This window comes from Euprymna scolopes, chromosome 15 (genome assembly GCF_053919585.1).
Source record: "Euprymna scolopes isolate OS-2025 chromosome 15, ASM5391958v1, whole genome shotgun sequence".
Taxonomy (NCBI): domain Eukaryota; kingdom Metazoa; phylum Mollusca; class Cephalopoda; order Sepiida; family Sepiolidae; genus Euprymna; species Euprymna scolopes.
The window spans coordinates 80022540-80039562 of record NC_136496.1 but is presented as its reverse complement, the minus strand read 5'-3'; the positions used below and the strand labels follow the sequence as shown (position 1 = coordinate 80039562).

At 33.7% G+C, this 17023-nt stretch overlaps 1 protein-coding gene across 6 annotated transcripts in view; it reads right to left on the bottom strand.

The window, feature by feature from the left end:
• Positions 1 to 17023, bottom strand: part of LOC145293936 (uncharacterized) — a 439557-nt gene that overhangs the window by 164251 nt on the left and 258283 nt on the right. For all 6 annotated transcript variants that reach the window (XM_080140784.1, XM_080140780.1, XM_080140782.1 and 3 more), the window contains one exon: positions 8207 to 8242. In XM_080140784.1, the coding sequence (XP_079996910.1) occupies positions 8207 to 8242 (36 nt within the window). The remainder of the gene's footprint in view (positions 1 to 8206; positions 8243 to 17023) is intronic.

Below are 17023 nucleotides of genomic sequence, written 5' to 3'. Positions count from 1 at the left end.
CAAAGATTGGCAAAGATTGATGGCTGCATCGATTGCCATGTTGTATCTGACTTGGAACGTGAGCTCGTATTTCTAACTCGTTAATAGATCGCCATCCAGACATTGTCATTTGATCCGTTAATTTTAGTGTTGCAACGATTAGCTGAAAGTGAAATCGGGAATTTAAAAAAAAATCAGAATTGTTTGGGGTATCGGAATTGGTATTAGAATAAAAAAAAATACTGTATCTATTTTCCAATACAACAAACGATTCCTTTTATCGGTTTTATTTGTTTGTTTGTTTGTTTTTGTTTAAAACTTATATTGATGATGAAATGATAAATATTTATTGATTTTAAACTACCAGATTAACCTGCCCCCACCCACCCACCTCTCTACAATTGCATTTATAAGTTTGCGAAAATATAAGCAGATATTACTTGGGTTTTGTGGTAATCTGTTTCCTCTCCCACCTCAGAAATTTAAAAAGTATCGGAATCAGTAAGTGTATCGGAATCAAGGATTTAGAACAAAATAGATAATTGTATCAGAATTGGGAACAAATATTGGAATCGTCCCATCATTGATTAATTTGCAAAAGCTTTTTGCCATTAAGTTAATAGCTCCGTTTGACAAAACTAGATATACATTTTCGTCTGTCTATCATGCTTAAGTTTGAAATTACATTTTCGTTGGTCTGTCACCTTTCAATTTGAAATTACATGTCGTTGGTCTGTCACTTTTAAATTATAAATAACATTTTCGTTGGTCTGTCATTTTTTAAGTTGTAAATTACATTTTCGATGGTCTACCACGCTTAAACTATAAATAACATTTTTGTTGGTCTGTCATGCTGAAGTTGAAAATTACATTTTCGTTGGTCAGCCACCTTTCAGTTTGAAATTACATATTCGTTGGTCTGTCATTTTTAAATTTACGTCTGTAGTGGAATGGGCACAAAAATGGATGGTAACATTTAATGCTGCCAAGACTAAGCTTCTTCCTTTAATAATTACAATAAACCTTCTCAACCACCAATAGCTATGGCTAATGATGCATTACCTGAAAGTACTTCGCTCAAACTCCTCGGCTTGACATTCCCAGGGAACATGAGTTGGAACAGATACATCGAGGGCATTGCCACGGCTGCTGCGAGGAAAGTAGGCTCTCTCTACCATGCTAGAAAGTTACTTATGCCTGGAGGTATCATGTAACTCTACAAGGCCACCATTCGCCTATGTATAGAGTAGTATTGTCACATTTGGGCTGGTCTATATACTATTAGTCTTTCACTCCTGGACAATGTTCAAAAGAGAGTCGCCAGTCTAATAGGTCCCGAACTGTCAACTAGGCTTCAGCCTCTGTCCCATCGATAAAATTTTGCACCCCTCTGCTTGGTCCACAAGTATTTTAATGGTAGATGTCCTAACGAACTACAAGCCCTTGTACACCCTTGACGTAAATACTCCCGATAAACCTGACAAGCAGTAAAACCACACCCCTACACAGTAGAGATCCCCAGATGCCAGAAAGCCTTCTACTCTAATAGTTTTTTTTTTTCCCCCAGAGCTGCTAGACTTTGGAATTCCCTTCCTGGTTCCTGCTTCCTCAACTGTACTGACATGCAGAAGTGTAAGAGTAATGTGGACGCACATCTTGTTGCTCAACTTCCTACATAGTATCCCTGCAATTATGCCGCCAGATAGTAGTCTCGTACATCAAAGTAGCACTGTGCTTTGTTTGGAGTGTAAATGCAATTGAAAAAGTACATTAGTACCGTTTTTTTTTTTTATGTGGGAGATACCACAAAAAGAGACAACCAAAACGTAGGTTCCATGAACAAAGCTTCTTTCTTAGAACTGCACGCCTGTGGAACTCTGTTCCGTTTGCCTGTTTCTGACTACAACCTCGATGTCTTCAAGTCCAACATAAACAAATTCCTGATGAACCGCCCCCTTAAGTAAGACACTTTATCAAATCTCCAATACTAACATACTGTACACGCAATAACCCTTATACCCGAGTGGCTTCCGGGCCTTGATAAGTGGCGACCACCTTGAAAAAAAAAAGAAAAAAAAAAAGAAGAAAATCTGGATGGGATAAAAATAAAAATTTCTCTAGTTTAGAAGAACTTATTTTCCTGGACAGATACTATGCTTTGATCCTAGCCTGAAGGTCAGGAAGCGCAGGACAGTATAGTCTTTCATATATATATATATATATATATATATATATATATATATATATATTTTCAATTTCCTTATCAGTTTATTCAAACTGAGGATGGGGCATCCTACCGAATGCCCGACATTCACCTACTGTCTCCTATATTCCAACCGAGAGATATTTTTAAATTCTCTCTTTTTAAGTACAATTGTCTGAATCTCTCTTGCGCTTGGTTCATGCGGGTATATTTGCCATGCAGTTTTTCAATTTCTTTTTCATGCTCTTATAATTACTGGAATGATGGAGATCTTCCTAAGATTCCAATTTCTTTTCATGTCGTACACAAAACCCTGGTAATCCGGTTATCTTTTTCCTCTCAACTCTGTTTAATTCAGCATTATTGGGGGCAGTAACTTCTACCAAGGTTTCTTCTTTCTCTTTCTTGTTCCATATGAATATGCCAGGTTTGATGGCTCCATTTTCAAGGTACATAGCTGTAGGAATTGCATAGTCATAGTGGATGGTGAATAACTTATTTCCAACTGTTCTTTCTGGTATATGTTACTAGAACTTGCATTCGATATTAAACTTTTTACAGATCGTCCAGTGGAGATATTTACATACTCCATTTTGTTGCATCGTATAGTATCCGTCTTCCAGAAGAACATTACAGTTAGATGTCAGGTGACTCACACTCTCTACTTCTGTGTGGCGAAACCTGCACTTGTCATTTCTGAGACCACTCATCTGTTTAAAAGCATTGGCCATCTAGCCTTTCATGTCAGTATTAAAACTTTGTATAAACAACGACGAAATATATCAAAACTTTCTTAAAGAAGTACTGTTAGATGACAGCAAAATAAATGCAAGCTTGCGAGTGTATCGGCCGTGACGTGTAATTTAAGAGACGAAGATGAAGATAGATGTTGAACTTGATCTCGTTTTTCTGATGCAGGTGACAATTTCAATGACAGATAGATGTGCACTAATTGAAACTCGCTTCACCACAGAATGGCGTATCAAATGGCACATTTATTTTGTAATTATTTCGTCCAATCAAAACAGAGTAACGCTAGTTAGCAGCTGTACTCTTTCAGAACATTCAATAAAAGGATGACATTAGTTGAAATAAATCTTCCTGGCTTGAAATATGAATGGGGGAAAAAAAATCAACCAAAACGCTAATTAGCTTATGGTCATTTTCCCCCTTTCTTTCAACTTTGTAACCGCAATATATGAGTTGAAATCTTAGTAGAGATTATTTTCTTTATTTTTATATCTTCTACGTTTCATATGGATCATTCGGACTACTACCCTCGTCTTGGTTTTTTATTTGCCTAACAATTCGACCAACATAACCATGTGCATTTAATGGTAGAAATGCTATCTGAAACTTACTTGTGACAGACCAACAAAAGTGTAATTTCAGACTTAAAGGTGACAGACCAATGAAAATGTTATTTCAAACTTAAGCGTGACAGATGAATAAGGGTGTAATTTCGAACGTAAGCATGACAGACAAACAAAAATGTGGTTTACAACTTAAGCGAAACAGACCAACGAAAATGTAATTTACAACTTAAGCTTAATAGACCAACGAAAATGTAATTTACAACTTAAGCGTGACAAACCAACGAAAATGTAATTTTAAAAATAGAATTTATCAAATTATCACATTTTATTGTATGTTTTAATGCGGAAAAGTTGTGCGACTAATTCAGCATGACAGACAAGGGAGATAATCTTTAACTTAAACTGATATAAAATAAGGGTCCGATATCTTTAAATGCACTATCTGTGAACGCAATTGTAGCTTTAAAACACTTTTAGCAGATCATTTACTGAATCATTTTTCGTTATTTTAATTTCGACATGGCACGTATGCAATAATGTTTACACCTGAAATGCGTTGGTTAAAAAGATCGCCAATGTAAACAAGTACCCTAATAATACCTCTTCTCCTGGCCTTTTTAGAAGGATCTAAGTGTAGGATCGGTTCAAATTTTTTTAACCCTATCCGTTCTTAGTGTAGTTGCCCATTCCTCAGTTATTTATTCGTTATACCTCCCTTGTTTTAACCAATATTACCATTTCAACTTCTAATAAATAAATGAACAAAACAAAAAAACAAAACAAATAAAACTTCTTTTTTTTCTTTTTTTTTTCTTATATTCACCCCAAACAAGCCATTGCCACTGAGACATAGGGGCTACTTTGAATTAGGGGCTAGGTTAACAAACGCATGGTAAACGGGGCTTGTGCAGCAAGATGTTTGTTCACATTACATTCAAATTCCAATCTATGGTTCGCCCATGCCAAACTTTCACAAGAAACACTCGTCTAGCTGAAAACACTATCAATAATTTACCCTACTCTTTATCTGTGCCTAAACATAAACATAGATTCCATGAACAAAGCTTCTTTCTTAGAACTGCATGCCTGTGGAACTGTCTTCCATTTACCTACTTTCCACCTGACTACAATATGAACGTCTTCAAGTCCAATGTAAACAAGTTCTTGATAAGCCGTTCCACTTAAGTTAACAAATTTACCAAATTTCCACTACTAACGATTACTATGATTCTAATACTGTACACTCTTTAACCCTTATCCTCGAGTGACCTCTGGGCCTTGATAAGTGGTTACTCCTATGTAAAAAAACAAATTTCTGCATGTTGGTATACTCGGTGAAAAAAAAAAATGGAGCAGGGAAGGAATTCTAAAATTCCAAAGATAATCAGTTCGATGAAAAGAAGCTTTCTGATATCTAGGGACCTCTATGATGAAGGGGTGAGATTTTGCTAATTGTTATTGGTATTTACGTTTTTTGTTTTGTTTTCTTGAACACATAAGTAGAACGTTTCTGATGTTTCGAGATGAGGATTGATTATTTGTATTATTTGAAATCTTTAGACTACTGTTTTCATCTTGAGTGTGATTTTCACGTTTCGGTCGGTATAACCTTCGACTTTCTTCAGATGTATGTTGTTGAACTCGCGAATGTTTTTTGTCAAAAACGGGAATTTGGACAGAATTTCGCACGGAACTCTCTATTTACTTCATGGAGGTAGCATGCTCTTGTTCCATCAGCCATGACTGGAGAGAGGTTCTAAGTCATTCGCAATTGTATTTTTCGGTTGCCCACACTTGAAGTATGCTACCTCTTTGAAGTAAATAAAGAGGTTCCATTTAAAATTCCGTTCAAAATTCAGAATTCGACAGAAACATTCCCGAGTTCGAAAAGATATACCTGAAGAATGTCGGAGGAGGTTACAAGGGCCGAAACGTTGTAAAAAATGACATTTAAGATGAGAAAAGTAGCCTGATGAATCTAAATAACACGACATTAGTAGAAATTCAAATTCTTTCAAATATCTGACCTGAAAACTCTCATTACTATTTATTCAATCCGTTCTTTATATGAAAATAAACAAATTCTGGCAATAATTAATCCCAGTCTTTATTCGGAGTGAATGATACATTTATTTGTTGATCGTTGTTATCTGTACGCTCCTAAAATCCTTGTCTGTCTCTGTGCACACAGGATGACGTCACAAACAGGGAAAAAGCCGTCAATGCCTGCACAGACTGAATATCGCACCAAGAACAAGAAAAATGCATGCGATTAAACACCAACATTTCTAATTATATATATATATTTTTTAATAAATTCCTGTTTAATTTTTAAAAGGGCAAATCTATTTACTATAAATAGTATCGCTTTGGTGTTAATTTTTATTTATACTTTTAAGACTTGATTTATCAATTTTAAACTTCTGTAATTAATTCTATTTAGTGCTTCCAATTTACTAGTGTTGGGACGATTAATTGGAATCAGAATCGGGAATCGAAAAAATCGGAACATTTGAGGGTATTGGAAAAATTGATGCCTATATCAACACTCTCAACAGACAAATTATTTGGATTGCATTGTTTTGGTAGATCCGCTTTTTCTGCTGATCATTACAATTTTTTCTTTTTTTTTTAGATATCAGGCCAATTTGTTCTTTATAGATATCTTTTGCGTTTCTGAATTTTTGAGATGAGGATTAATTATTGGTATTATTTGGATTCGTCAGAACACTGTTCTCATCTTGAGTGTAATTTTTACAACATTACGGTCGATATAACCTCTGACCTTCTTCAGATGTATCTTGTTGAACTTGTGCATCTGCATACAATTTCAAATGGAACCCCTGAATTCCCTGCAGAACCTAAATAATATAAATAGATATTTTTTGTCTGTCATTTAATCAGTGTATAACACATCTACATTTCTTGAGATAAGAACGAAACTCTAAAGTTTCCAGCACATTCTTAACGGTTGCTCCAAAGTTTTGAAAGATGGTCAGTAGCGATGACAACATGATCAAATCTTGAAAGTTATAGTGGACGGAGTTGAAACGTCCATCATTGCTAACAAATATAAACCAGGGGAAGACATCGACATGAACAACTTCATCAGAGCCAAGACACAACAGAGGGAAGACAAGTTTACTTACATCCAAATTTGACTGGTTGTAGTTACATGTTAACATATGTTAACATGTCAGTTGAGAAAAGGCATTTATTACCGGTCGTTTCTACACCAAACCCCCTGACACCCATTTTCCAAGCCATCGACAATATGGTCACATTCCTGCTTTTCCTCTCGGGGTCAATTAACAGTTTTTTAGTCTGCAGCTATAACCAGCTGTTATGTCTGTAATTCGTTCCAATGCATATGGTTGTCCAAAAATATTGTTAAAAGTTTGAAGGATAAATGAGTATTACATCCTGTTTAAAAGTTCCTATCATGTCGCCATGGTTTAAAAAAAAAAAAACCCTGCTGTGTCAACACGTGCTCAAAAATCTCTCTCTTCACCACATGCTTTTGTTTCCTCTGTTTTTTCCCTTTCTTTTCCACTAATCCCACTGTAATGTCACGGTTGCATAACAGCTTGGTCATTTGCATACACTTTAGTGGAGTTGTTACAGCTGTTGTTGGAGATGATTACGATAAAGCAGTTCAAGTTCTCCGCCCATACCTAATAATATATCCTGAGAGCATGAAGTAATGTATTAGGAACTTTTTGTGTGGTGGGGGAAGGTTATTATCTTGACCAGAGTGAGGAAACATGAACAATACCAAAAACTTATCGAGTTATGCCAGCAAAACAATTACAAGATGCATTACGACCCAATTGAAATAGTTTGAAGGTCAATCTTCATTAAAAGTAACCGGCCATCTTTTTTCACCATTGCACTGAGTGCTCCACATCAAAAGAGAGAATCAGAAATAGTACTGCTGATTTCAAAATGTTGCTATAAATAATTGTGTTGTCTACAGAAATGTCAATGAATGATCTAAGGATGTTATTTAAGAGATTGCTTTTGAAGATATGAAGTAAGTTGGGCTCAAAATGGATCCTTAAGGCATGCCAGCGTTGGTACTATGAGCTTTGAACTTCTGCTCATCGACGATTACTTTTATAAATCTGGGATTTGATGGTCGAAAGGAAATTTCCAGAGATTCTATAGCTAGAAATCTTGTTGGATAGAACTTTATGCGAAATTCTACCGAGTTGTACCAGTGAAACAATTGAAAGGTGGATGAGAACCTAATTATAATGGTTTGCAGTTCAATCGTTACGCAGAACCCTAATAAAAATAGAAATAGTGAAAACAGCAAAGTAATCTATGAAAAGCAGGACTGAAACAGCAGAAACAACTTCTACACGAATTTTGTTCCAAAACATCCGATTCATGGAACGACGGAATATCATGTGTTAGAAGGATGTTAATATTCAAGTCTATTGAGTTGTTACGCTCTGAGAAGTAACTGAATCTACCTTAGTGAAGGTTTTACACACAGATAGTAAGATTGTTGGAACGATTTTCATTGGTTGATTCTAAGTATCTATATAATATATAGTCTTTTTAATATTTTCTTTTGAGAAATTCTTGGGTTGCTGATGGAACAAATCTAATAATTTAAAACCCAAAAGAAGCATTTTGTCTTTGTGGATTGTGTAAAATGAAAAAAAAATAAAATAAAATAACAGACGTGATAAATATTTACCTTCTGTAGATTTGAATGGCAATGAGTCTTCAATCTCTGAAAACAAGAAAAATAGTTTGATAAAATTTAAAGAAATTTCATATTATTTGGATTGTTCGAACTACTGTTCTCATCTTGAGTGTTATTTTCGCGACGTATCAGTTAATGTAACTTCCGAGCTTGTTCAGGTCTATCTTGACTCAGGAGTCTTTTCATCAAACTTGGGAGATTTTGTCAAATTTGTGAATCTGCACAGAATTTCAAATGGAATCCTTTATTTAATCCACAGGATTAGCATTCTTTTATTCCATCAGCCATGACTGGGTAGAAATCCTAAGTAATTCTGCAAGTATCCGTGGCATAGTAGATAAAGCATTTGGTAAAATTCAGATTTAATAGTTACACTTTTCAGGAGGTTGAAGGTTCAATCCTCAGTGCTGGTGACACTGAAACTACAACTGTAAATTACTTAGGACTTCTACCCAGTCATGGCTGACAGAATGAGATCATGCTATCTCCGTGGATGAAATAGAAGGTTCTGTTCAAAATTTCATGTAGATTTCCAAGTTCGGTAGAAAGATTCCTGAGTTTGACAGAAAAACTCCCGCATTTGACAAAATGCCCCTGAAGAAGGTCAGAGGTTACAAATGAAAACAATAGTCCGAAGAATCTAAAATAATATTAAAAATCAATACTCATCTAAAAAATTCATAAACATAATAAAGAAATTTAATTTACTTATATATCATCACATTGTACCAGTAAAAACGAATGGGACGATCACGGCCTGTGAAGTGAATGCGCAGTGACAAAAAAAAAAAAAAAAGAAGAGAAAACCAGGAGAGCGATTATAACAAACATATTGCCTTCTTAGCAGTCAGTCGAAAGAGGCAGAAAAAAGAAATTGGATTTGTGAGTCACACTTGTTATATTGATAACCATGTGGCTAAACCAACAAATGGTGGACCACCACGTGGTCACAAAATTTGGGAATCTATGCACCAAGAAAAAGTGATTCCTATAAGGAAGGTAGGGTGGTGGGGTGGTGCAGTGATTACAGGTGTGAAATGCGATCTTTGCATGCAGTGTTCACGTTTGCTGCACCACTTTTACTTATAACATTTTCATCTCACCTTCCGCTAGACATTCAGCTGGTTGTGATTTCTGAATGACTTATCTAATTTCCCAAGAAAAAAATCAGACACGCACACACGCACACAGACACACACACACACACACACACACGCACACACACAGACACACACACACACAGACACACACACACGCACACACACACACACACACATACACACACACACACACACACGCACACACAGACACACACACACACACACATATAACTGCCTAAAAAATCTACTGTTAAATATTGATGTGTACGTTTTATAAATTCCAAAAGGTTTTCATAAATATTCCGAAATATCAAAATGTTTTTGGAAATATCAACAAATATATATGAAAAAAAAAAAAATGACCCAACAATTCACAGTTAGTCTAGGAGTTTCAATAAAACTTTGAATCCCGCATTGAGAAAATATTTTTAAAAACTTCTCTTTGAGACACAGTGTTGTGGCCGTGCAGACCAATAATAGTCAACACGAACACTTTGGCATGATTAACAAAAAGCGCATCAACAAAAGTATGTTACAGAAGTACACATCATTATTCTGGAGCCATAACTTTTTCAGGATTATTTTGCCAAATTCGGGAATCATTCTGTCGAATTTGAGAATCTTTCCGTCAAATTCGGGAATCATTCTGTCGAATTTGAGAATCTTTCCGTCAAATTCGGGAATCACTCTGTCGAATTTGAGAATCTTTCCGTCAAATTCGGGAATCATTCTGTCGAATTTGAGAATCTTTCCGTCAAATTCGGGAATCTGCATAGAATTTTGAACAGAACCATTCATCGGATTCATGGGAGAGGAGGGGTTACAATGCACTCGTTCCGTCAGCCATAATTGAGTAGAAGTTCTCAGTAATTCACAATTGTATTTTGAATGTCGCCCACATTGAGGATTATACTTTCAACATCCAGAACAGTGTAGCTTACAACTAAATTTTTACCAAATATTTTATCCACTATGCCACGGGTCTTTGTGCTGATAAAACGAGAGTATGTTACCCCTATGGATTAATTAAAGGGTTCTGTTTGAAATTCTGTGTAGATTCCTGAATTCGACAGAAAGATTCCAGAGTGTGACAAGATACACCTAAAGAAGGCCAGAGGTTACATCGATCAAAACGTTGTGAAAATAACACTCAACATGAGAAAAGTAGTCGAAAAAATCCAAATAATATGAATCATCAATACTCATCTCAAAAAATTCAGAAACTCTATATTAACAGTTTTGGTCTTTGCGTACTTGAAAAGCCATGAGTTATTTTTCTAATTATGCCAAAACGTTGTGAAAATAACACTCAGTGTGAGAACAGTAGTCCAAAGACTTTAAACAATATGAATAATATACAGTTCTCTGCAAGTCTGTGACACATTGGTCGAGTTTATTAAAGTAGCATTCACCATAAGCAGGTTGAACTGGCTTTCTCCAAAGGAGGAAGTTTAATGGAAATATCAAATTCACAACCAGCCATTTGTAAAAATTGAATATAACAAGTGAAGCATGCATGGTCCTCCGTGAATGACAGTGAACGAAGCATAAAAAAAATGACTAAGTTCAGCATTTGCCCCCCCCCCTTAGCCCCAAAAGTCCTCAAAGGACGTCAAATCCTGGTGAAAATGAACAAACGGTGTAGTTTTAGGCGTTAACATATGTAAATTTGAGTTCTGCACCATGCAAAAAAAGAAATGACTAAGTCCATCATGTGCCCCCCCCATTTAGCCCCAAAAGTCGCCAAGAACTTAACATATTTAAATTTGAGTTCAGCACCATGCAAAACTGCTAACTAGACATACACAGAAAATTTTGGACAAATATGGTAAAATAATCCTAAAAATGGCGTATTTTTATTAGCTCTAAAAGAGCCCCTGGAGCACATTCAAGGGTTATCATGAAGTATAGACAAACAAAATTATATAGAAATCAGTTAGTTACAACTTTTCAGGAAGTTTTATAAAAATCCAAGTCATCAATTTTTTTTTTAAATAAGCACTAAAGTGTCAATTTTAGCCAATTTTAACCCGAAAGGCATCAGAGTTATTTTTTTCCGGAAAATCTGTTCTGTTAATTTTTTACTCGGATTATGTTTAATGTTTGTGCAAAATTTAAAAAATTCCAAGGCGTAGTTATTGAGAAAAGTGCGCACGGAGGAATGGACAAGGGTGAATTTACAGGTCCCCCCTCCTTTTATCCGGGGGGGGGGGAAGACCAGAACAATTGTTCGGCTTGAAGAGAGAATTGAAAACGGATAAGTTTTAAAGATAAGAATTAATGAGACGGGGATGATTGCCACCTTAAAGATGCCCAGCATTAAACAAAAAGAAACAACAAAAATCTAGTCCAAACCTTATGCGCCATATAACAGCTGAGGTGATGCCAAATCTTTATTATATTTATGTTCTTGTAGTGAGAAGCTTAACAGAAAAGATGAACTCGAAGGCGATCGTTATAAAAGACATCCGAAAAGGATAAAACAAGCTTACATATCATTTACTTGAGGTCAACCTACAATCTTTATGCATCGTGTATGACTTCTTTCTTTTTTTTTCTTTTTCTTCTTTTCTTTTTTTTCTTCTTTTTCTTCTTTTCTTTTTTCTTTTTTCTTTTTCTTCTTTTCTTTCTTTTTTTCTTTTTCTTCTTTTCTTTCTTTTTTTTCTTTTTCTTCTTTTCTTTTCTTTTTTTTTTTTTTCGTTATCAGCAGAAATCTCACTTATAAAATAACGATTCTACAAGGAAAAGGAAAGCGGGAATGGGGGGATGCGCAAAGAAAAAATGAAAAAAAAAACAAGAAAAAAAAGGAAACTATTAAGTACACCTAAAGTTTTCATAATAACTGTAAACATTTTTTTTAATAAATAAACAACGAAAATAAACTATAATATTTCAACAAAAAATAAATAAATAAATAAAAATTAAAGACGGATATATATTTAGATTCCTGCGACTCTAATTCTGACATCACTTGTGAAAACGTTCTCTTGGCATCTAAACTGACTTCACGTGACTGTTTCTCTGCTTTCTTTTGAAATTCTCTTCTTTTCTCCAGCTTTATTTGTTCATTTGCAATTCACCTGGTGATAATTCGACAAAAGAATCGAAAACATTCGTGATACATACGAAACATTACTTTCTAAATACAATTTAAAAGATCATCAGAAAAAATTGAAAGTAAAAAATGTTTAATAAAACGAAAAATGTTGCTATTCTTTTACTCATGGTTGCTTTAATTTATATTTTAGGATGAATGCTTGTTTATACAAACATTTTTTGCTACATATGTGCATACATGTTTCAACTACAACCTTGTTCAAAGTTTAGCATCATCAGGCCACTGACAGAGAAGAGCTCTACCGGTTATTAAGCACTATCTTATAAGCATTGTAGCTGCATAAAACTAACGTCTAAAACCGAATAACCTTACAAACACTATATATATATATATATATATATATATATATATATATATATATATATATATAGTCATCCACATACAGTACTGTTTCGCTGTTTCACAGCTCATCTGTTTTGATATCGTCCGAAATACCTCCGCTCGATTTGTTTACACAAAGAGCGTCGCTTATATGCTAATGGTAATTCGTGTTTCACTTCTCAATATGCTCAACTCAAGGTGAGGAGCACTATATATATATGAGAGAGAGGGGGGCTGGGGAGGGAGGGAGGAAGAGAAAGGAAGCAATCCAGGTGAAGAATGTATTCGTACGATAAAATCCAAAGAATATCTACTAGGTTTATATAATAGTTATTGATAACAAATAGAGTTATATTAATATTTATTTATACAGACATGGCGTTTTCTAAACTGGTATGATAACATTTCCATCTGTGGTTATTAATAACTGAAATCTGATTAGGCAAAAAAAAAAATGTCTTTTTCTTAAGATGTTTATATCGGAAAGTGAAAAGAAAACAATTTGGATTACGAACTAAAGGATCGAAACATTGTCATACCAATGTAACAAAACGCGCGCGCACACATACACACATATATATATATAAGTTACTGAATCTTGATATCAAGTCTTACAAAATATTTTAAGACAATCTCAGCCAAATAAAAATTGCTCCATGATGCAGAATAAATCTAAAGTTCACCATTCCCAAAGGATTACCAATTACTTTGAATGCTACATCGAACAGAATTGGAATTTGCCTTCAATGTGGATTTCTTCAACCAATTTGAAATCTAATAAGAACATCCTGTTCTATTCAAGGATTGCTATCCTATTTGGATACCAACATCTCATAACCTTTTTTTTTTTTTTTTTTTTGTTTCAACTCTTATTTTCTTTATCTATGTCCCTTAAAAAGATTTAATCTTTAATATATTTTCTTTGTATGTGCTGAATAGCAAAATTTCTTTCAAATCAGATTTAATATTTTGCTAATGACTTTTCCTCTGAGGAGATGAGGCTACATTGAAAATACATGGATTAAGGAAATTATTTTGAATATTGTATTCTTTGTTCAAATAAAAAAAATTTCTTTTGAAAAATTATATTTTTCTGAATTAAATGAACTTTGTGTGTGTATGGGAGTGAGTGAGTTCCCTATGGACTCCGAAACAGCTGGATTGATTTGTTTTTTATTTCACACAACCGTACTTTATGTATCTGGCAGTGTTCTTGGATAGGTTTTGTATCGATAATCAAAAAATTCGATATAGAAAGAAACTGGCGATTTTAACCAAAGTTAACACCTTATACAGTCTAACATGTCAAGTGTATTTGAGAAGTTTTATTGCCACACAAGCAGAAAGGCCCGGCATATAAAATCAACAGTAAGATTTTGATATAATAGGAGCGCGTTTGAAATGAATGCTTCTGTTTGTAAAGCACAACTGAACTGTGATACTTGACTTTTGCATTTTAAACTTAAGTTCAAACTATCATATATAATATAATTTTATAAAATGAACAGTAGATTCTCTACAGTGCAATGCAGACTACAATGTATTGTGGGGTAAGTCACTGCGGGGGGGGGGGGGCACTGTGAAGCTATATTCTGGTGCACCGCAATGGGTCTCCAACTAGAGCAAACAATCAATTGATTTGATTGAAAAACGGACAATTTCACCGACAATAAAAATATGACAATAAACATATGGGAGTGTGAAACATCCGTTGATCATCATTCAATTCCGGATAACGTCGGGTCTCCCAGGTAGTATATATATATATATATATATATATATATATATATATATATATATATATATACTGATGAGGAAAATCATATTAGCTTTACACTCTTTACTAAGATGTAATAATACTAATAAAATGTTGTTTGTTTGTTTTTTTTATACATGAAACTTAAATAGAAAACTGAACTTTTCTCTCTGAACATTGAACATTAAGTCTTCAAATAGAATTTTCATAATTATTGTTAATCAACATTTCCTAATCGTTAACCCTTGATTAACAATCATTTCTAAATGACAGTCTTCTGAAGTTCCAAGTTTCAATCCCTACCACAGGCGGAGATAACTAATAATAATTTAAGTACATTTTATTTCATTTTTTTTTTTTACTCATTTACCCATAATGGGTATATAGCCGGTTAAAATAGTTTTTAAGGGTCAAAAATTGGTCAAAATTGAAAAAATTGTTATACATTTTGTACATACGTCTTTTTAAATTTTTAATCAGTTCATATGCCTGTCATGTTGGTATAGTGGTAGAATCACCAGCTTTGAATGCCACAGTTTAGGTTTCGATTCTAACTAATGGCACCTAAATATTTTCATTTTTTTTTTTACTTTTGAAATCATGGCTCTATCATTCAACCACGGTAGTGGTTGAATATATGCTTAAGTCCGAAATTGAATGAATCGAGACACATTCAAACGTCCACCACTAATTCCGTTCGCATCCAAATTTTAAACATGTTATATACTTGGATAGAACACCTCATTAGCTACATTTTGAAAAATAATTTCGAAAATTGGTTCAGTAGAAAAAAAGTTACAACAAAATATGTGGGTTCACAAACAGGAGAGTAAGTACATAAGTGACTAACGCTTTTTTTTTATTTTGCATAACTTTTTTTGTATATAAATATTTTTTACTGCGATTTTGCCAATATAACATGTTAGCGTAACGGTTAGAGTACCGGGGGTTGGTGGAAAGATTTTAGGTTCAACCCCGTGTATCGTTTTTTTTATAATTAAAAAACCGAACTTTTTTTTAATAACTAAATTTTTTTAACTCTCCTTATGATTTTATAGCAAAAAATGGTGAATTTATCGATTAAAAATATTAGTGAATTCTATGATATACATATTCTTTGAATGAACTCAAATTTTTCGTTATCACATTTGATGAAAAATGTAGTCCCATTTTGGCAATGCGTCTGACCAATGATGCTTTTGAACCCGCGACCAGCACTGCGATGTCATCAGCATCAGCCTGGGCATAAATATTCCTATTTTTAAACTCCTTTAAAAGAGGATTCAGCATACAGTTCCATAGTAAAGGTGATAAAATCCCACTTTGGGGGTTTCATTTAACTACTTCCCTTTTAACAGTTGCCCTCAGTAGTTCTACTTGAACTGTTCTGTGCCTCACCATATACTCAATCCATCGGATGAGTACTGGTGGCACATTGAGTTCTCGTAGCGACTTGAACATACTACTGAAGGATATGTTGTCAAAAGCTCCAACGATATCTAAAAAGACACCAGTGCCATCTTCTTTTTTGTTAGTTTACGCTCTATACAGATCACGAATTCATGAACCGCAGTCTCGGTAGAGACCCTGGCTCGGAACTACTGTGATTGAATGATAAATATTGCATAAATGTGTGTTTGAGATAATTTTTTTTTTGACAATCATTAATAAATATTATAAATTTATATATTAATACAATAGCAATGCCTAGAAAAATCATGGATTATATGGAAAAATGCGCGCATGAAAAGAAATATTCTTAAGATTTTATTAAACCTGGAAAAGTAAAGGACAAGAAATTCAACCTGGAAAAGTAAAGAACAAGATATTCTAGTAAAGTAAAAAATAAGAATTTTTTAGACTTAAAATATTGCAGCTAAAAATAAAATTTGAATATTGATAAATATTTTATTTATTATTTGCATATGTTGTTCATTAAAGAATTAAATGATCCTAATTATGATATAATAAAATTATTAATTTTTATGTAAATTATAAAATTATTAATTCCATCTACTAACTAACTAACTAATGAATTAATTTTATTCAAACAATTTTCACTACATAAATATATGCAAATAATAGGGGGAAAATAAGTTCAATCCAGCGACTGACACCCTTTCTAACTCAACAATAAAAAACAACATATGCAAATAATAAATAAAATATTTATCAATATTCAAATTTTATTTTTAGCTGCAATATTTTAAGTCTAAAAAATTCTTATTTTTTACTTTACTAGAATATCTTGTTCTTTACTTTTCCAGGTTGAATTTCTTTACTTTTCCACGTTTAATAAAATCTTAAGAATATTACTTTTCATGCGCGCATTTTTCCATATAATAATAATATATACGAAATCTGGACAAATTAAAATATCATATTTAAACGTATTTTACGCCAAGCCCCCGCTAGAATATATATATATATATATATATATATATATATATATATATATATATATATATATATATTCTTTTTAAAATATGATTATCCACTGATACGTGTTTCGT